General features: G+C 44.3%; 1 protein-coding gene across 2 annotated transcripts in view; it reads right to left on the bottom strand.

Moving 5' to 3' along the window:
• Window positions 1-21,997, bottom strand: part of MYO5B (myosin VB) — a 385,776-nt gene that overhangs the window by 38,305 nt on the left and 325,474 nt on the right. For both annotated transcript variants that reach the window (XM_054031756.1, XM_054031755.1), the window contains exons 27-29: window positions 20,424-20,489; window positions 4,800-5,039; window positions 4,047-4,147 (exon numbers count right to left, since the gene is read on the bottom strand). In XM_054031756.1, the coding sequence (XP_053887731.1) occupies window positions 4,047-4,147; window positions 4,800-5,039; window positions 20,424-20,489 (407 nt within the window). The remainder of the gene's footprint in view (window positions 1-4,046; window positions 4,148-4,799; window positions 5,040-20,423; window positions 20,490-21,997) is intronic.

Genomic DNA, 21,997 nt, shown 5'->3' with positions numbered 1-21,997 from the left:
CAGAGGCGGTCAAAAAAGCAAACAGGATGTTAGGGATCATTAAAAAAGGGATAGAGAATAAGACTGAGAATATATTATTGCCCCTTAAATAAATCAATGGTACGCCCACATCTTGACTACTGCGTACAGATGTGGTCTCCTCATCTCAAAAAAGATATACTGGCACTAGAAAAGGTTCAGAGAAGGGCAACTAAAACGATTAGGGGTTTGGAGAGGGTCCCATATGAGGAGAGATTAAAGAGGCTAGGACTTTTCAGCTTGGAAAAGAGGAGACTAAGGGGGGATATGATAGAGGTATATAAAATTATGAGTGATGTGGAGAAAGTAGATAAGGAAAAGTTATTTACTTATTCCCATAATACAAGAACTAGGGGCCACCAAATGAAACTAATAGGCAGCAGGTTTAAAACAAATAAAAGGACGTTCTTCTTCACACAGCGCACAGTCAACTTGTGGAACTCCTTACCTGAGGAGGGTGTGAAGGCTAGGACTATAACAGCGTTTAAAAGAGAACTGGATAAATGCATGGAGGTTAAGTCCATTAATGGCTATTAGCCACGATGAGTAAGGAATGGTATCCCTAGCCTCTGTCTGTCAGAGGATGGAGATGGATGGCAGGAGAGAGATCACTTGATCATTACCTGTTAGGTTCACTCCCTCTGAGGCACCTGGCATTAACCACTGTCGGCAGACAGGATACTGGGCTAGATGGACCTTTGGTCTGACCCAGTACTGCCGTTCTTATGTAAGTTGCGTATTAGCGGTCTTTTTTTAATTATTGAAAAAAGCAATCAGTTTTAATGACAAAATGAAGAAAGCTCATATAACTTTAAATGAGGTGTCTGGACATTTTACAAATGAATAAAATGAGATTTGTAATCTGGCCAAGAAACATTTGTTATAACATGATTCATGTCACTTCAGTTCCGAAGTGAGTTTGAAAGTCTTTAAAAAAGGAAAATAAAATTCACTTGATGGTTTGACTTTCAAAGAAAAGTGAGCCACTAAAGAAATACATTCTGTGCTATATAAAACGCTGTAGCAGGAGCCACCCAGCTGCAAGGAAAAGCCCTATCTTTTAACCGAAAATGATTTCCTTTCTGTAGGTAACTCTCAAAAGGGGCGGGAGGGATGGCAGTCAGATGTGCCACTCTCAAATGGAAACCACACACAAAGTGTGAGTCTACTCTGCAAAGTGAAACTGGAAAAATGGCATCATGGAGCCCATGGTTATCCTCTCTCAATGATTTCCAGATCAATTTTGCTCAATTTACAAGAAAAATGATTTTTTTCCCCTGACAGCTCTCTATATTCAGCCTTGGATATGACAGTCAAGCACCTGAATTGCACATCAGTCATCTAATACATCTGAGCTGAGTCAGGTTTCTTGCAGATGAAGCAAGCATATATCAGTAAATAACCCAGCCTGACTTTCAGCACCAGCTTGAGTTTGGAAAGCTGGCTGAAAAAAATCCAAGCCCTTTTTTTTTTTTAAACTTGTAAGTTGAATAATTCGAGTTGGAGTCATTGAGAGAACATCCAACCCCAAGATGTCGTTTCTACAGATTCACTCTTCAAAGGAGTTCATTTTCTAGGTGCACAGAGATTTTACACCTAAAATTGGTGGGAGCATTAAAAGCTATTTATTTCCTTTTAGCCAAGTTGATAAGCCTTAACACAATTACGTGAGTCTATCATCCCACCGGCCACCCCAGGTTATGAGGTATTCCTTGTTGTTGCAGAAGGAGTATAGAAGGGTACTAGTGTGCGAAAGGGAATGTCTACATATGCATATTACCGTGAATGCTCTTCCATCTCACAGCTAATTCACAGCAATGCTAATGTCTGAGCTCTGGAAACGAAGCACAGATTAGATACACTGGCCAGTGTTCAGAGTTGTTTTCTATGTGCTCTGCTTTCAAGCCATATATAAAGTCAACCTATGGAAGAACATCCAGAGTTCTTCAGGCCTATGGCAAATATTTTCTAAACTTTGGTGCCTAAAGTTAGTTTTCTCAATCCATATTTAGGTGCCTAGATAAGAGTGGCCTTTATTCTCAGCTCCATCATTGTCCCTGCGAGATTAGGTCCTCAGTACTGCTAGGTACAGGCTGCCTTTATTTAGGTGCTTACATATGCATTTAAAACCGTAACTCTGGACATCTATCCATTTGAAAATTTTGGTCTATATTGTCTTACTCTGATTTCTTCCAGACGTGGAACAGCCAGCTGAGTTATAAAGTTTATTTGATTGACTCGGGTCAATCTGTTGTTTTAAATATGGTTTTGTTACCATGCTTGTGGTTAGAGGCTCAGCACTGGGACATTTAAACATTGACAAACAAATAAATGATTGCCTTCACTGTTTATTAATTATTATTTGCACACTACTAACAGGAGAATTCTGACTGGATGGTGATTTTTCCCAGTTGATGTTCTTGCAAGACAAAAATCCTTCCCACCTCCTGTTTTTATTTTTTATCCATATTAAGATGTGGTCAGTTATGAAATCAACTCAAAGGGGTGCCATTATCTTAAGAGAAAACCGCTTTGGGAATAATAAGCAATAAGCATTTAGTCTGGATTCATCAGTACGGTATTGACTCAAAACCACTGAGGGTTCTTTCACCCAGAAGTCCAGATTGACTGACTCATTAAAAAGTCAATAGGACCACTCTTCTTTAATTAAGTAGATTAGTTAGTTAATGTTTACACCACACTCATTTGTCAAAGTGCAATGTAAGCACTGCCATCTTCTCTGAATAAAATCTGAAAGGAATTTTGAAACATCAAACTCACAAACTTCACTTAGTTCAGCTCCAACTAGGACCATTTTCAGTGGTGCTGATGAAAGGTGCCAGCTCTGCTCCACTGAACAGAGAAGATCTCTTCTTGCCCATGTGGGCATTTAGATAGTATTGTTACCATTTGTTTTGTGTGTATTGCACCTTTAAATGGAGAGAAATTCTCCTCTCAGATTTTATGAATTTCTTTTCCTGGTGGAAAAGGAAAGAGCTTTCATCTGCCAGAGTTTACAAACTGGCTAGGTACACTATTTTATTAGAAACCATTAGTCAAACTCTGCAACAGTTAGGTCTCATGAATATACTGGGTAAATGAAAATTTGCAATGGGAAAAAAACCCTATTCCTGTCAGATAACCAGGTAAAGACAAGCAAATATTCAATTTTCTTGCAGTAAAATAAACATTTAATTCACTTATTAATATCTTGTGACGAGACAAGTTATCTATATATTTTATGTACTCCTGGATAGTTCCACAAAGTGAATTTCTCAATAACAGTATAAACTCTATTATTGTTATGATGATGACGATGAAGGAAGGCAAATTCAGGACATGAACTATCACTATAGGAAATCTGTAATCAAAGAGGATTCTTGGCTCAGAGTTTAGATACAAAAATAGGAGATAATGTGGGTGATGCCCGAGACTGCATAGATGTGTACATTAGCTCATTTCACTGGAACAGACTTTTTGCCTCTAGGGAAATGGGATAGGCATTCTCCTAACAACTGACTTCCCAGCATGACATTAAGAGTGTCTGAAACGACTAACTCATAATTCTTCTCTAAAATATAAGCCATATTCTACTCTTGCGGCTATATCAGGGCTGGATTTAAGATTTTTATATTTAAGATCTCTCAGTCCTTCAACGCCATTGGCTGCCACACTGCAGGAGTGCTCTGCCCAGTTTCTGGACTCTACTGGAGTGCACTGCGCAGCTTCTGCAGTATGGAAGCCCATGTAGTGGGGGCAACGCGGCTTAGGTGGGCATTTATTTTTCTCTATGCAACCTTTGGTTGTTCCACCTGCCCGGTGCTTCCCCTCCTTCAGCGAGCGGCGGACCCAGTCCTCTGAGCTTTGGATCCTACTCCCAACTTCAAGGCTCTTTCTCCCTCTAACAGGCCCAAATCAGACACCGAAAGCCAACAGTGCCCCACCATCTAGATCTTACTTCAGATCTGAATCTATGCTTCGTGGCCTAGGCCCACCTTTGCTGTAAAGATCAGTGAAGACGCACTTACCGATTTGTCTGACACACCCCATGGTAGGCCTCAATTGCATCCTCTGCATCGACATGCTTGTCGCTGTTTGGCCAGCTGGTATACGTGTTGATGTTTGAGTCCTAAATTTCACACGCAGAACAACATCATCATCATGAAATCTCATTCAAGTCTTTCAAACTCTGGATGCTAACAGCGTGTTTAATGGCCTTTCTTGGAGGGCCTATTCTGGGCCTATTGCCTTACGTGGACAAGGGAGGAATCTGTGGGATTCATGCAGGTGAGAGTGGGCCTCAGTAACGATGACAGATCGAGGGGACACTCTGTCGGTTTGTGGATGAGAGAGTTTGGGATCATGGTCTGAAGTATGGAAGGTGCTAAAACCTTGAGAAAATGAAGTGGAAATTTAAAACTCCAAATGCTGGAGAGGGGGGATTTTTATACATAACAGCCTTGCTTTAAACAGAAGCAGGAAAAAAACCCTCACATAAATTCCAGGGGACAAATTTGGCTCTCGATTACCAGGTGTAAATGGAGTTACTTTTGCTTTACACCCACGTGCACAAGAGCAAAACCTGGCCTAAAATCTGTTTTCCTGTCATCGTCCCCCTTCCAAATGTTACACAAGATCACTGGAGAAGTTTCAGATAACCATCTACTGTCACCTACAATTTACCAAAGCAAAAGCATCACCTTTCATGAAATCAGGACAGGTAATGAATAGTCAATGATAGGAGCGGAAAGGAAAGGAACAAGATTTCCCCTTTTAATTACCATATTTTTGCCAGTGTCTTTTTGCTGGGCTGCCTTTATAATCTGTGTCCTTAGGATAAGCACCTCCTCTTTCCGCACTTCCAGTTCCTCATTGGCTGATTTAAGCTGGTTTAATAAGAGGGTATAACTGTCCTGGATATCACTGGATGAGTTGTTTTGGGTCACCCGGTCTACAATAGTCTTCCTCAGCTCATTCAGTTCATTTTTCAGTTTCTTGTTCTCCGATTCCAATTCTTGCCTCTGTAAAATACCAAACCATTATCTAGTTCATCCAAAGCGTCCAGCGCATTTGTACAACTGCCTCACTTATTTCTGTTATGCCTTTAACGTAACTCAATTACAGATGAACACAACTAAAAAAAAAAGAAAAACTAGTGCTGATATCAGGGTTGCTACCAGTCCAGCCATGTGCATTTCAAAAACGATTTTTGCTGCCTCCCTTACTTCAAGTTGTACCAGGCTGTAATCAGAGACCCTCTGTGATTTACCAGTAGCCGCTACAGTGTAATTGATATCCATGAGAGCCAGTTAGAACGCTCCCATTTTGCTTAAGAGAGTTAAACAAAGGAAGAGCAGATCCAACAAAGTGTCATTTTCAACCTGCATGAACATGAAGAAGTTCCTCTAGGAGACATCTGAACCCAACATTCAGATATTTCTCCCTTCCCTTCTCTTTTTAATTAAGAAATCAGCGACCACCACCATTCAGGTGAAGTGCCAAGGATAAATTTGAATATTTTGAAAAGCCAGCTGCTAGGAACACATTTACTACCCAAAGTTAAGAGCTACAGTTTGGGATTAGTCCTTTAGTAAATTCTGTCTCTCTTTTAAAAATTAACTGCAATCTCCCTCACCCCCCCAACAGTACCCCTCCACCCGCACCACCAAACCAACCAGAAACCCACCCAAGAGTTCAATGTGTTTGCTACAGGCAGTTGTAAGATTCCACCTAAGGTGGAGACACACACTGTTTACACTGCTGCTTCACCATTTTAAATCTCCAGCTGGGTGAGTTACGGCTGTTTGAAAGCACAGTAGGATTTATTAATCTAATTTGTAGGAGTTGCCTCGACTGTGCTGTTTGCAGTTAGAGCATTTTCCTTCTCTGACTGCTGTCAGCCCACAGCATTTGACAAACAGGGTCAGAAATTCACAGGTTTTACACCAGGTGTTTCTCTTGAATAATGATGCGTGAGACTATTTTTGCTGAGATGGTTGCAACATTTATTATTTTATTTTTGCTAGGCAGGAAGGGGATGAGGGACAGGGATTAAAGTTTGAAGGCTAAAGCAACCACCACCCTGCAGATGAGAATTCAGCAGTAACAACTGCTGGCAGGTAGCAAGTAAACTGCAGTTTAACCCGTTTACCGATATCTAGAAAGCACCTGAAAAATCTGTTTGCAAAGTTAAGAACCCCCTGAATTAGAAATCCACTAGAGGCAGCATTGTCCATTGGTTACAGCAGCAGGCTTGTGAGTCAGGACTAGGGCTGTCAAGCGATTAAAAAAATTCATTGTGATTAATCGCGCTGTTAAATAAGAAGAGAATAGCATTTCTTTAAATATTTTTTGATGTTTTCTACATTTTCAAATATATTGATTTCAAGTACAACACAGAATACAAAGAGTACAGTGCTCACTTTATTTCTGATTATGAATATTTGCACTGTAAAAAACAAAAGAAATAGTATTTTTCAATTCACTTAATACAAGTACTGTAGCGCAATCTCTTTATCATGGAAGTTGAACTTACAAATGTAGAATTATGTACAAAAAAACTACATTCAAAAATAAAACAATGTAAAACTTTAGAGCCTATAAGTCCAATCGGTCCTACTTCTTGTTCAGCCAATTGCTCAGACAAACAAGCAACAAAGAGTACTGTGGCACCTTATAGACTAATGATGTAGTCTATAAGGTGCCACAGGACTCTTTGTTGCTTTTTACAGATCCAGACTAACACGGCTACCCCTCTGATATCAGACAAACAAGTTTGTTTACATTTGCAGGAGATAATGCTGCCTGCTTCTTGTTTACAATGTCACCTGGAAGTGAGAATAGGCATTTGCATGGCACTGTTGTAGCCAGCATCACAAGATATTTACATGCCAGATGCGCTAAAGATTCATATGTCCCTTCATGCTTCAACCACTATTCCAGAGGACATGCTTCCATGCTGATGACAGGTTCTGCTCGATAATGATCGAAAGCAGCGCAGGCCGATGCAGATCACTTTAATCACCTGAGTCAGATTCCACCAGCAGAAGATTGATGTTCTTTTTTGGTAGTTCGGGTTCTGTAGTTTCTGTGTCAGAGTGTTGCTCTTTTAAGACTTCTGAAAGCATGCTCCACACCTCGTCCCTCTTAGATTCTTGAAGGCACTTTAGATTCTTAAACCTTGGGTCAAGTGCTGTAGCTATCTTTAGAAATCTCACATTGGTACCTTTGCGTTTTGCCAAATCTGCAGTGAAAGTGTTCTTAAAATGAACAACGTGCTGGGTCACCATCGGAGACTGCTATAACATGAAATATATGGCAGAATGAAGGTAAAACAGAGCAGAAGACATACAATTTTCCCCCAAGGAGTTCAGTCACAAATTTAATTAACACATTTTTTTTTAAATGAGCGTCATCAGCATGGAAGCATGTCCTCTGGAATGGTGGCCGAAGCATGAAGAGGCATACGAATGTTTAGCATATCTGCCAAGTAAATACCTGGCAACACCAGCTACAAAAGTGCCATGCAAATGCCTGTTCTCACTTTCAGGTGACATTGTAAATAAGAAATGGGCAGCATTTTCTTCCGTAAATGTAAACAAACTTGTTTTTCTTAGCAATTGGCTGAGTGGACTTGTAGACTCCAAAGTTTTACATTGTTTTGTTTTTGAGTACAGTTATGTAACAAAAAAAAATCTACATCTGTAAATTGCAGTTTCACGATAAAGAGATTTCACTTCAGTACTTGTACGAGGTGAACTGAAAAATATTTCTTTTGTTTATCATTTTTACAGTGCAAATATTTGTAATAAAAATAATATAAAGTGAGTACTGTACACTTTGTATTCTGTATTCTAATTGAAATCAATATATTTGAAAATGGAGAAAAACAAAATAATATTTAATAAATTTCAATGGGCATTCTATTGTTTAACAGTGCAATTAAAACTGCGATTAATCATGATTTTTTTTTGAGTTAATTATGTGAGTTAATTGTGATGAAATCAACAGCCCTAGTCAGGACTCTTGGGTTCTAATCTCTCCTTTGAGCTTCACTCGGTGAATGCGGGCAAGTATCTTAACTTCTCTGTGCCTCAGTTTCCTCAGCTGTAAAATCACCTAGTGACCCCCGAAACTTCAGTCATAACCGGGTTCCTATCATGCTTGGTACAAATGCATAGTAGGAGACAATTCCTTCCCCAGAGAGCTCACAATCGAATTTAAGACAAGATGCAACAAGCGAGTGAACGGTTGGAGGGGGACAGGGTGAAAGGAACATCTCACTATGTAAACTAGCGTATGTGCCCGATTAGCATCAAGTGAGAGAAATATCTAGCTACCTACTTCACACCTACCCACCCTCCTTTGCTAAGGACCATTCCACTAACATCACTGCTCAGGAACAGTGCACCCTGTTTTCAATATTTCTAACAGTTTGGAACTTGAAAGAAAATTAATCATCTTAATCTTGCTTTGTAATAGTATGAGCCTCAGTTTCTTTTCCTTTCTGGTCCTATCATAGTGTGCTCATATTCAGTGTCTGGGGTTCACCTTGAAGACCGTTTTTTCCCTCTCTCGCTCATGCAAGCATGCACACACTGCCAGCGACGGTTACTGTAGCGGGGTTAAAAGCCAGCCCTTGGAGAGGGCTGGGGCTGGGAGCCTTAGGCTGGGCTGATTGGGAGGCAGCCACAGCTGTGGCCATGCCCTAAACAGACTCAGCTGGGGAGCCAGGAGCAGAAACACAGTCTCAATAGGGTTACCATTCGTCTGGATTCCCATGGACATGTCCGGCTTTTTGAGCTAAAAATAGCGTCCGGGGGGAATTTGTAAATGTCTGGACTCCCCCCCCCCCCATGCAGAGCGTGTGAGGCTAACAGGGCAGCCGGCTGATGGTGTCACTTACATGGGGCTCCGACAGCCAGAGAGAGCCCCTCCTCCGCTTCCCCTGCAGCAGAGATCACTCCCTCCCTCCCTACATTCCAGCAGTCTGGAGCTCCTCGCACAGCGTGCCGGGACAAGCAGCAGGGTAAGGGGCCCAGGGGGTCGGAGAAGGGGCAGGGAGGCTCTGGAGGGGGCAGTCAAGAGACGGAGGGGGGGTCGGGAGTTCGGGGGGGGCTTTCTGGAGGGGGGTGTGGATAAGGTTTTGGGCAGTCAGGGTACAGGTGGAGGTAGGGTCCTGGGGGGCAGTTAGGGTGGGGGGGGTCTTAGGAGGGGGCAGTTAGGGGACAAGGAACAGGGAGGCTTAGGTAGGGGGTGGGGTTCTGCAGGGTAGTTAGGAGCAGGGGTCCCAGGAGGGGGCAGTCAGGGGGCAAGGAGCGGGGGGGAGGGGTTAGGAGTTCTGGGGGCGGGGCTGTCAGGGGGCAGGGGTTGGGAGAGGGATCTGAGCAGTCAGGGGACAGGGAGCAGAGGGGTTTAGATGGGTCGGGAGTTCTGGGGGGGAGCTGTCAGGGGGCAGGAGTGCGGAGAGGGATCGGAGCAGTCAGGGGACAGGGAGCAGAGGGGTTTAGATGGGTCGGGAGTTCTGGGGGGGGCTGTCAGGGGGTGGGGAGTGGTTGGATGGGGTGTGGGAGTCCCAGGGGTCTGTTTGGGGGTGGGGGTTTGGATAAGGGTTGGGGCAGACAGGGTACAGGTAGGGGGTAGGGTCCTAGGGGGCCAGTTAGGATGGGGGGAGGGGGCAGTCAGGGGACAAGAGGCAGGGAGGCTTAGGTAGGGGGTGCAGTCCTGGGGGGCAGTTAGGGGCAGGGGACAAGGAGCGGGGAGAGGGTTGGGAGTTCTGAGGGGGGTGGGAAGTGGGAGGGAGTGGAAGGGGCAGGGGCAGGGCTAGGGCAGGACGGGGGCGGGGCTCCTCCCGTCCTCTCTTTTGCTTGGTGAAATATGGTAACCCTAGTCTCTCTCTAGCTGTAGAGGGAGACGGACCTGGCTGCAGAGTACCTGAGTGGAGCAGGGCTGGGGAAAGGCAGAGGAGCTGGGGAGGCTCCAGCCTGGAAAGCCCCAGGCTGCGGCCTAGCAGAAGGCCAATTAGGTACTGGGGTTGCAGGGGGCAGCCCATGGGTAGGCAGAGCCAGCAGGTCCAAACCCTCCTTGCCAGTGATGAGTGGCTTTTACACTGCAGTCTGCCCCAGTGAGTGGGGGCTAGATGGTGACTGGCAGTAGCCCATGACTGAGGCAAGGTGGGGATAGAGGATTGGGGGTTTCCTTCAGTGGGGAGACCCTGAGACTGGGGGCATTGCCAGGGGGCAGCACCCCAGATAACAGGGCACCGGGTCCTGGGAGAGAGACGGGGGCCTGCGGCAGCGGGACACCAGCCTGCAGAGGGTGCTCAGGAGGCTGGACAAGAGCTAATTCCCAGCGACCAGCAGGAGGCGCCGCAGCGGTGAGTCCCACACCGCTACACTACATACTAACAGCAGATGAGCCAGCTGCTGTGACAATGCTGCATATTGGGCCTGATCCAGAGCCCATTGAAGCTGATGGCGAGACTCCTGCAGACAGCTCTTTAAGCTAGCAAACTAAAAGGCATAAGGAGATCTGATGGTGGGAAGCTGAAGCGAGACAAATTCAGATTAGAAATAAGGTGCACATTTTTAAACAGTCAAGATAATTAACCAACAGAACAATTTACCCAGTGATGTGGTTTCTTCATCACTCCAAGTCTAAGTCAAGACTGGGTATCTTTCTACCAGATATGCTTTAGCACAAAGAGAAGGTCTGAGCTTGATGCAGGAATTATTGGGTGAGGTTCTTTGGCTGTGTTATGCAGGAGGTCAGACCAAGTGATCCGAATAGTCCCATCGGTCCTTAAAATCTATGAAACTCTGAATCTCTGACTTCAGTGGGCTGTAGATCAGTCTCTCATAGAACCATTTTCTATTGCATGTTGGTACATGCTTGTTTTAGGAGTGTATATATCTGAAAAAGTTAGCTTAATTATGTGATTTTTCTCAGATGTCTTACAAACATTAAGTAACTAACCCATTTGGTGGCTGAACAGACTGCGTGCTCTTAGCTGGACCGACACTATTGTTAGCGGAGCACCATCAGGTGCTTCACACCGTGAGTTGATCAAAATAGAGTTGGATCCTGCAATCCGTCCATGTGAGTCCCACTGACTTCGGTGGGAGCTCAGTGCGTGAAGGCTTTGCAGGAAGAAAGGGTTCTTGACGTATGCGTGAAATGTACTTTTATTCAATAAATCCTGTTTGCAATAGGTCCTTTAAAAGTTACAAGGAAAAAAATTTGTACAGGAAGCCAAGGGGTTAACGGATTTGAATTAAATTGGATAAGAAGAGGTGGTTTGGAAACTTTTCACACTGCTTTTCATTTTGCAGAGTGGTTGAATTGGTTTGGGGATATTTATATGAATGCTAATTGCATAGACTGCTGAGCAAAGCCTAGAGAAACTGCTTGTTGAGTAGGAGGGCTGCTGCGGTGCGCCTTGACGCGTAGGGCGCGGGCCCGGGTGGAGCCGCCACCGGTGCAGATCTTGGTGGTAGTAGCAAATATTCAAACGAGCACTTTGAAGAATGCTAATTGCATAGACTGCTGAGCAAAGCCCAGAGAAACTGCTTGTTGATATTAAAACATACGAAGAATTCCTCTAGCAGCACCCGGTTAGAGCTGGGAATGTCGAAGGCTGGCCAGGGTCAGAACTCCGTTGAGTCCTTCACTATAACAAGTTGATACAATTATTAACTGGCTCTATTTGCCTATTTCTGCTCATGCTCAGAGGTGACTTATGGATGGAAGACAGGGTTTGCATAAACACTCCTCAAAACAGCAATCCACTTGGAAAAGTAGGGTTATTTGCCATAGAGGGTTCCGGTTTTCTTTTCATTCTCATCAGTCTCTCCCCTTGCATCTCCAAGGGTTACATTGCCGAAGGTGCTTTGGTCAAGAATAAAAACTGGGATTCCACACCCACATCCATCCACTCTACAAGTAATCGAACTCTGAACACTGAGGGTAAGAGCAAGTTTCAGCTTTGTTGGAAAGATGCATAGCTACATTCGAGTTGACTCATTCATGTGTTAGAACTTCTATATTTTCTCTCCTAAACGTTAGCTTCTGAACTGTAAATATTTGCTTATAAGAGACTTTTTTGATTTATAAAATGTAACACATTAATTTTACTGTAAATAACAACATTACCTCCAGAGCTACATTACTACCAGTACTTAAAATGAGGCAGCAGTAAGCCTGAGAGAGAGTAAGGGTGCGTGAAAGTCAGAAGTGTCCTCTAAATTACACACGTGTAATAACCAGCAGTTTGGGAAGAAAGGACAGACAGGGGAATGTATCTCTCATGTTATCTTTCCATTTCCTTCTTGGTTGAACATAACTTGCTAAACATCCAGCGGGTGAGGCAGCTTAGCCATAGTGTTTCTTCTGCGTGGTTTCAGGCACAGTATGATCTTCAAGCTGACATGAAAATCTCTTTCGATACAAGCAGTATGTGTGATTTGACAAGCATCTCTCCTGCACTCCGTAAGTCTCCTGCCTTTTCTTTCCCTTCTCTACTAATGCCATTGTTAGCGGAACAGTTAGCAGCATCTAAGACAATTTGGAATTACAATTTCTACCAACAGGTTCAAAGAGCTTTATTAAATTACTTTCAACATGACTGAAACAGCTACTGTCCTCATCCAGGAAACGTAGGCACAGAGTGGCAAAGTGACTTGCCCACAGTAGTAGAGAGAGTTAGTATCAGAATTTGGGATTAAAATTCAGAGGGATCAGGCTCCTCATAGTGCACTTAGGCAATGTCTTCACTAGCACTTTTGTTGGTAAAACTTTTGTCGGCCAGGGGTGTGAAAAAACACACCCTGGACCAACCTATGTTTCACTGACAAGTGTGCCGGTGTGGACAGCGCTATGTTGGTGGGAGACGCTCTCCTGCTGACCTAGCTAATGCCGCTCTTTGGGGGTGGTTTAATTATGCTGACTGGAACCCTTCCTCCAACTACATATTCTGATAAGACCATGGATCCATTCAAAGGATTACACTCAAAGAGAGAAAATTTCCTTTGAATGAATCAGTCCTTGTATCAGAATGTGCAATGGGAGCAGGGATTTCTGACTTGTTTGTATGTATTGCAGATGCAAATCTGGTTCCCACACCTAATCAGAATAACCACTTGGAAGGTGGTAAGGTGATAGGGAACAGCCAGCATGGATTTGTGAAGAACAAATCATGTCAAACCAATCTGATAGCTTTCTTTGATAGGATAACGAGCCTTGTGGATAAGGGTGAGGCTGTGGATGTGGTATACCTAGACTTTAGTAAGGCATTTGATACGGTCTCGCATGATATTCTTATCGATAAACTAGGCAAATACAATTTAGATGGGGCTACTATAAGGTGGGTGCATAACTGGCTGGATAACCGTACTCAGAGAGTTGTTATTAATGGTTCCCAATCCTGCTGGAAAGGCATAACGAGTGGGGTACCGCAGGGGTCTGTTTTGGGACCGGCGCTGTTCAATATCTTCATCAACGACTTAGATATTGGCATAGAAAGTACGCTTATTAAGTTTGCGGATGATACCAAACTGGGAGGGATTGCAACTGCTTTGGAGGACAGGGTCATAATTCAAAATGATTTGGACAAATTGGAGAAATGGGCCGAGGTAAACAGGATGAAGTTTAACAAAGACAAATGCAAAGTGCTCCACTTAGGAAGGAAAAATCAGTTTCACACATACAGAATGGGAAGAGACTGTCTAGGAAGGAGTACGGCAGAAAGGGATCTAGGGGTTATAGTGGACCACAAGCTAAATATGAGTCAACAGTGTGATGCTGTTGCAAAAAAAGCAAACATGATTCTGGGATGTATTAACAGGTGTGTTGTGAGCAAGACACGAGAAGTCATTATTCCGCTCTACTCTGCTCTGGTTAGGCCTCAGCTGGAGTATTGTGTCCAGTTCTGGGCACCGCATATTAAAAACGATGTGGAGAAATTGGAAAGGGTCCAGAGAAGAGCAACAAGAACGATTAAAGGTCTTGAGAACATGACCTATGAAGGAAGGCTGAAAGAATTGGGTTTGTTTAGTTTGGAAAAGAGAAGACAGAGGGGACATGATAGCAGTTTTCAGGTATTTAAAAGGGTGTCATAAGGAGGAGGGAGAAAACTTGTTCACCTTAGCCTCTAAGGATAGAACCAGAAGCAATGGGTTTAAACTGCAGCAAGGGAGGTCTAGGTTGGACATTAGGAAAAAGTTCCTAACTGTCAGGGTGGTTAAACACTGGAATAAATTGCCTAGGGAGGTTGTGGAATCTCCATCTCTTGAGATATTTAAGAGTAGGTTAGATAAATGTCTATCAGGGATGGTCTAGATGGTATTTGGTCCTGCCATGCGGGCAGGTGACTGGACTTGATGACCTCTCGAGGTCCCTTCCAGTACTAGAATCTATGAATCTATAAACCCCCAGCCTCTAGAAAGGCATTTCAATAGCAAAGTTGGGTAAGGTCCGACCTTCTAAAAGTCCTGGACCTGAAGGAGAATTTAGCAGTGGTGGTGGTCAGTAATCTGTCCTCTCCTCTATTTCTTATATTTGATAGAAAAATCTCTACAATACTCTGTTAATATTTCAAGTTCAAGGTAGAAAATAAACACCCCAGCTAATTAAACCAATGGAAATTATGCACTGTGTTCTGCTAGGAGCAAAAAATCACCCCAAGGACTTCTCAGTGCTTCCACTCCTACCCCCCTTTCCTGGACAGAAGAAGAAATCCAGAAGATTGATAAGCGCCTTTTTGTTTGCCCAGTCATGGTTAAGTGACATTCTGCACGTCTGAATCTCTACAGGAAATTACACGACCAACCCTATGTCTGCTTCATTTTATTTCACCCTGCTGTCCTGCCATCACAATGCCTTGCAGCACAAGTTCTGTCAGTGTCTGTACCAAACCCCTTATAAATCTGTTTAATTTTACACATACATGCATGCCCATGATAAATACATGTTATTCCCATTTACATTGTGAATTTATCAAATTTCTCTAGGAGTAAGTGTAACAAAACAAAATAATAATTATCTAAATTCATATGTTCAAAAAACCCTCTGTGACAGATACACTAGGACAGGGGTGTGCAAACTTTTTGGTCCGAGGGCCACATCGGGATTCCGAAACTGTATGGAGGGCTGGGTAGGGAAGGCTGTGCCGCTCCAAATAGCCTGGCCCCTGCTCCCTATCCACCCCCTCCCACTTCCTACCCCCAGACTGCCCCCATCAGAACTTCTGACCCATCCAACCCCCCCTCCGCTACTTGTCCCCTGACTGCCCCCTCCCGGGACCCCCCACCCCTAATTGCCCCCCCCCCCGGAACTCCACCGCCTATCCAATCCCCCCTGTTTCCTGTCACCTGACTGCCCTGACCCTTATCCACACCCCCGCCCCCTGACAAGCTCCCTGAGACTTTCACACCTATCCAACCCCCCCCCCCCCGTTCCCCATCCCCTGCCCGCCCCCCCAGAACCTCCGCCCTATCCAACTGCCCCCTGCTCACTGTCCCCTGACTGCCCCACGGGACTCCCTGACCCTTATCCAACCCCCCCGCTCCCCACCCCCTTATCATACCGCTCAGAGCACCAGGACTGGCAGCCGCACTGCCTGGCTGGAGCCAGCCATGCCATGGCGCAGTCTAGAGCACTGGGACAAGCTGATGGCTCTCGCAGCCATGCTGCCCGGCAGGAGCTCACAGCCCCACCGCCCAGAGCACTGGCGGTATAGCGAGCTCAGACTGAACCCTCCGCCAGCTAGCTGTCTCCATGTCCCGATTTCAGCTAGACATTGGGAAAACTGAGTGAATGAGTTGTCAGTCTGACAACACAGATGCAGAGCGGAGCATCAACAGCATACTGATGACTCTCCAACCCAAACTTCTCACTGTCTTCCCGAGCTGTTTCACATTCACCGAACAGAGGGGAGAGCGAAGCCCACGAGATGGATGAACAGTGGTCCTGGCTTTCCAAGAGAGAGAAAAGAATGAAGACACTCATGTACAACTCCTACCTATCTCTGCCCAGGTTTGTAAGTGGGTCAACAAAAGCTCAAGATCAAGGTTATCGAAGGCTGCTGTCAGATCTAAAAAGAATCAGCACAGACACCTGATCTATGTCCATCACTGGAGGCAGATGGTCAACTAATGAAATCAGCACAGCCTGTGCATCCTACCCAAGGGCAAAGCTCAGGGTGTAAAGGATCGGGGAATACACTCGACTCTAAAAGGTGCCAGAGCTGCCTTGCTGCAACCTTCTGAATAATCTTTCCAGCGCAAAGCAACTGGGCAATAACTGGAAAGAAGCGTGTGATTTATGAACTAGGTACTACAGGACCTGGGGGTGTAGGGTTTAGTAGGACAGTAGAACCAAAAGCGCTATGGTTCTTTCTTGATGTAGTTTGGCCGAACAAGTCTACTTGCAAGAAAATGTTATGGTTCTTCCCCACGTTAGTTTATCTGTCTGGGAGTGTTTGCAAGAGAAAACATTCCCCCCCCCCTTTACTTTAAAGGAGGAGGAATGAGAAAGAGACATGGCCTCAGAGGAGGTGGGTACTAAAAATATAGTCCAGATATTGATTCTGAATGAAAACAGTTTGCCAGTGATGTAATAATGCTAATCTTTTTTTCCATGCTGTGTTGTAGCCGTGTTGGTCCCAGGACATTAGAGAGACAAGGTGAATGAAGTAATATCTTTTATTGGACCCAACTTCTCATGGTGAAAGAGACCAGCTTTCAACTTACACTGAAGAGCTCTGTGTAAGCTCGAAAGCTTGTCCCTCTCACCAACACAAGTTGGTCCAATAAAAGATATTACCTCACCCACCTTGTGTCTCTAATATTTTTTTCCACTCTTTCTGATATCTGAAAGAAATTCCTCCAACAGATGTACATTAACGATTTATGCACAAGCTTCAGACACCTCAGGCATTAATCATAAGCCTAGGGAAAAAAAAATCTCCATAAAACGAAGACTTTTTAAACCTCTTAAACTGGCATAAAGGAAAAGTAAATCAAATTATGCAATTCTCATGAAGGAAAGAGAGACTATAAATATTTGAGAAATAAATTAATGGGGGAAAACCACTAGAGAAGAGAGAGCGAGAGCATAGCTCTGTTACAACATGGCACCAGCTGCCAAGGGGATGCGATGGGAAAGTAGCACTCAGAACCAGCTCCGAGTAATGCTTTCTTTGCAAATGGAGCCCTTTTTAGCAGAAAAGATGTGTGCTACATGCAAAGTTGGGTAAAATGCCAGTGACCTATATTTTTGTTTCTCCAGCTCTTTCAATTTGGAGCTGGTTGCTCCCAGGTCAGCCCACCTATGGGAATAAGAAGTACTTTTGCTGCAGGAGTTTATGCTTCCTGTCACAATTTTGTATAAAACTGTTGCTTCTTGCTTTTAGCAGGAACTGTAGCCCTTTTTAGACAGAAATGTCACCAATGTGTTAACTGACTGAGATGTTACAAAGCTTGACAGCACAGGGTAGAAGTGTTAGACATAAATTATGACTTCGTAAAATGGGGCGAATGTTTGCTAGTCTTAGGTCAGTTCTCAAACTATGGCTCAGAGAATCAGTGGTCCATGGACTCATTCCTTATTGGTCTGCACATATAAAGAAGCAATTAGAGGATTAGGATTTTGGGAGAGTAGGTGGGTCCAGGAGAGGATTTCTTTTTAAATTAACAGATCCACAGATTTGAAAAGTTAGAGAATGATTTTCATAGGTAAAAGCTGCTCCATACAGTTGCCAGCTCACATTTCCATGTTGCTAACCAGGGGTGGCTCTATGTATTTTGCCGCCCCAAGCACGGCAGTGAGGCAGCCTTCGGCGGCGTGGCTGCGGGAGGTCCGCCGATCCCGCGTCTGCGGCGTACCCGCCGCTGAATTGCCGCCGAAGCCGCGGGACCGGTGGACCTCCTGCAGGCATGCCGCCGAAGGCAGCCTGACTGCTGCCCTCACGGCGACCGGCAGGCCTCCTCCCACGGCTTGCCGCCCCAGGCATACGTTTGCTGCGCTGGTGCCTGGAGCTGCCCCTGTTGCTAACCACACAGTGTTTTCCTTTATGCAAACAGAAGAGCAGCAATTGCATAACATCAATACCAAAACAAGGTTCTAAGGAGCTGCATTTTATTCAGAAGTACGTTGGTTTTAGACTAAACCTTAAAAAAAAATACACCTCTACCCCAATATAACGCTGTCCTCGGGAGCCAAAAAAGGTTACCGCGTTATAGGTGAAACCGTGTTATACTGAACTTGCTTTGATCCGCTGGAGTGCGCAGCCCCGCCCACCTGGAGCACTGCTTTACTGCGTTATATCTGAATTTGTGTTATATTGGTCGCGTTATATCGGGGTAGAGGTGTATTTTGAAACTAGCGTTACTATCCATACAAACAAAACTGCATTAAAAGACAGTTATTAAGGTTACAGAGGGAAGAAACTCTAAAGTTAGAAATTTACAAAATTAAGGTTGCCCTCTTGCAACTTGTGCTTGAGTTAAAGTGACAGGAGTTTGCAACCTCATGTTAGTTTTGTGACCCCCAAAACAATGGGAGAGATTGACACAGCTTGAACCTGCAAAGTTTGTCCATCCCTAGGTACAATTTTATTTTGTGATAATAGCTCAAGTGACTTAAAACTGTTGTAGATGTATTTAACCAACAACAGTTGGAAGAACTCTGGGGTGGGGATTTGAGGTACCGGTCATACTTCCATCTTGAGCTTTGCAGAGATACTAATAAAGCACAGTAGGTATCTACTGACAACACACTATGTCCAGTGAGTGTAAATGCAGCCCCATTGCTTTAGTCACTGATAATTAGGCTGGACAAAGCACCAGAGAATGGTACTGTAGGCAGTTGTGTTTATAGAGGAGATAGACAATAGATCTTTTCCATCTCTAATTTCTGTTTCTCTGCTTGAACCTGGGGAGATAATGCAAATGGTACAAATGGGTACTATGTGGTCTCTGTAGCTTAGTGTGTGACCTTCTATACTTGGTTAATAAACACTTTCTCAGATCTTCTGAGAGTCTTTCCATGTTTGTCCAGGAACTAGGGAGAGGAGAAGGATCCAAAATTGAATTTCTGCACTAAAAGAATTTGTTTTTGACACAACATCTCCAAGGATGAACTAGCTGAGCAGGGTAAGCCAAGGAAGAGTTGTACTGAAAACGAGTTTGCTCGACAGTCAATACATGCATAAGCACTCCAACACAAACGTAGTCACACAAGAACAAGAAGATACAAATCTTCTCTAAAGGAAATACTATGAAAATGCCCATGCAAAGGGGAATGTAGCTGGTTTACTGTCAGTGAAGAGAAACACATGTTTTGCCTGAAAGAGGAGAGCAGACCGCTTGTACAATAGACTCCGAGCAACAATCCACCCTGCAAAACATTTTCACTCACATATTATACAGCAAGGCCAAAAAGCACTGGTGTCACCATCCAGTGTAAGGAAGTGCTCTCATTTCCTGCCAGGTTTACTTAATGCATCCTTAGAGCTAAACAAATAAAAATGTCATCACCATTACAGTAAACCTCTGCGATTCATATGAAAACAGTTGCTTAGATGTCAACAGAAATGTTGACTAAACTGCACTCTCCTGCACAACATCCAGGTGCAAGTGGTAAGAAGAGCCAGATAACCTTATCTCAGCCTGTATCTGCTAGGCAGAGAGCTGGGGCAGGAGGATTGTGGGTGGATAGCTCAGGATTCTGTTGTGGGGGGACAGGAGAGGATGACTCTGTAGCTGAGAGGTCACAGGGAGACTGGGTTGGACCAAAGCTTCTGATGAAGAGCTGACTTTGCAGCTGGGTTCATTGCTACCAATGTGATAGGTGCCTTAGCTATATGAGAGAGATTGATTCAGAGTTGGGGAGAGTGGGTATTTGGAGTTAAAAACCACATCAGTGCAGCTAGGAAGGAGACACGCATGTGGATTCACAACTGCTGCTGATCAAGTTACCCCAAATGCAGTATATGGATGGACCAATGTGCACCTGAAGATCTTTTGATGTGTAAGAGGAGAGTCAAGCTGGGAGGCTTGTAGTGACAAGAAGCCCCCCCGCATCTTAACCATGCCTGCATTTGCCACTCGGCTCTCACATAGATAAAATCACTGGCACAGCAGATGGCATATGCCAGTGAGGCGGCATTCCCTAGGAACATCTGCCATCACTCTGACTGCTGGAAGCTACAACTAGTCCAGAGAGTAGAGAGTAAGCTGCAGAGTGCCTTCAAACTGCCACACAATATCAGTCTTTAATGGCCAGAATGAGTTAAGATAGGCTTTGGTTTATTACCCATGTCAGATGGATTTACTTAGGCTGTTTGAGCCATTCAAAAGGTTATTAGCACCGAACGCATGAAAATAATCTCTCATTCCAAAATTCTTTACCTTCAGACTGTTGTAGGCTAGATCTGTATCACGGTCTGAATCCATTTCATTCTTCGTTTCAATTACCTGGATGGATTAAAAGACAAACAGATATTTGACAGCTGCCTAGAGAAGCTGGTAAATAGACCGGTTTTCCAACTCAGGCAATCTGACTTTGACTGCAGTTCTGGGTCACCTCCAGTATTTGTTGTTGGCTGGTGTTAAAGTGCAACCAAAGATAGCAACTACCCTAAATTGTGTATGGTAAACAGACATTAGGTGAAACACAAAGGCCAAGGAGGAATATAATAGGGGAAAATGTACAAGGAAAAAAATAATAAGTGTAACCATCCTTCCTTTCCCCCATACCAAGACTGTATTCAGACTAAAACCTTGTCTACACTAGAACTTATGTCGCTCAGGGCATGAACAATCCACACCCCTGAGTGACGTAAGTTATACTGACCTAAGCACTGGTGTAGACAGCGCTATGTCAGCAGGAGAGCCTCTGATGGGAGGCGAAGTAGTTAAGCTGATGGGAGAGCTCTCTACGACAGCAACACAACTGCATCGGTGCAGCACTTCTAGTGTAGATGCAGCCTCTGTGCCTGAGGGCTGGGATCTAATTTATGTCTGAAGGTTCGTCACTTTTTTGGGTGCTATATAAATAATATCAAAATATGTTTTAAAGAAAGGAAATGATGGAATTTAGATTGGATACTGGCATCTTCCCCAACTTCTTTTGGAGTTTTCCCAAAAAACGTACTACTAGCAAATGAGATCGTACTTAAATCCATTGCATTATGCAAGTCTTGCCGTAAGTAATGTACAGTTCTTGTAGCTCAGAGACTCATAAAACCAAAACCACATTTTACAGCAAAAATTATGGTTTCGGCTCATTTCCCCACATGGCCCTGCCAGATGGCCCAACGCATCAGGGTCAAGAACATAACAAGTGGCTTGAAGCACACAAATGTAATGTTTAAACTTACATTACATTAGAAAATACCATGCACATGGGGCCTAATGTTATTTCCTTAAATTCATCTCAAGGTCAACTGAAGGTGGCAGAACAGAATAGTTCTCCACTCCGTCAACTTCCATTCTCCTGCCTTTCCACTGAGGGAAGACATAGCACTGAAATGCAATTCCTTACAGGCACACTCGTCCACTGTTCTAGGATTAACAAGTAACTAGAGGTATGTCTACATTGCAAAGAAAAACCCACGGGGCCAAGTCTCAGAGTCCAGGTCAACAGGCTCGGGCTCGCGCTGTGGGGCTAAAAATAGCAGTGTAGACATTCAGGCTCGGGGTGCGGCTTTGGCTCTGAGTCCCTCCTCCCTCATAAGGTTTCAGAGCCTGGGCCCTAGTCTGAACCCGAACGTTTACACTGCTGTTTTTAGCCCTTAGCCCAAGCCCCGAGAGTCAACTGACCCAGGCTCTGAGATGCAGCACCACAGGTTTTTCTTTGCAGTGTAGACATACCTAAGTCTTTATTTTACAAAGACTCAGGTGACAATGAATTTTTTTTTTAAATTACTCATCTTCCTCCCACTCCAGAGCAGCCAGAGTCACTCATACAGAGGAGTAGGCCC

Source organism: Malaclemys terrapin, chromosome 6 (genome assembly GCF_027887155.1).
Source record: "Malaclemys terrapin pileata isolate rMalTer1 chromosome 6, rMalTer1.hap1, whole genome shotgun sequence".
Classification (NCBI taxonomy): domain Eukaryota; kingdom Metazoa; phylum Chordata; order Testudines; family Emydidae; genus Malaclemys; species Malaclemys terrapin.
The sequence above is the reverse complement of the archived record's forward strand: the minus strand, read 5'-3'. Positions and strand labels throughout refer to the sequence as shown.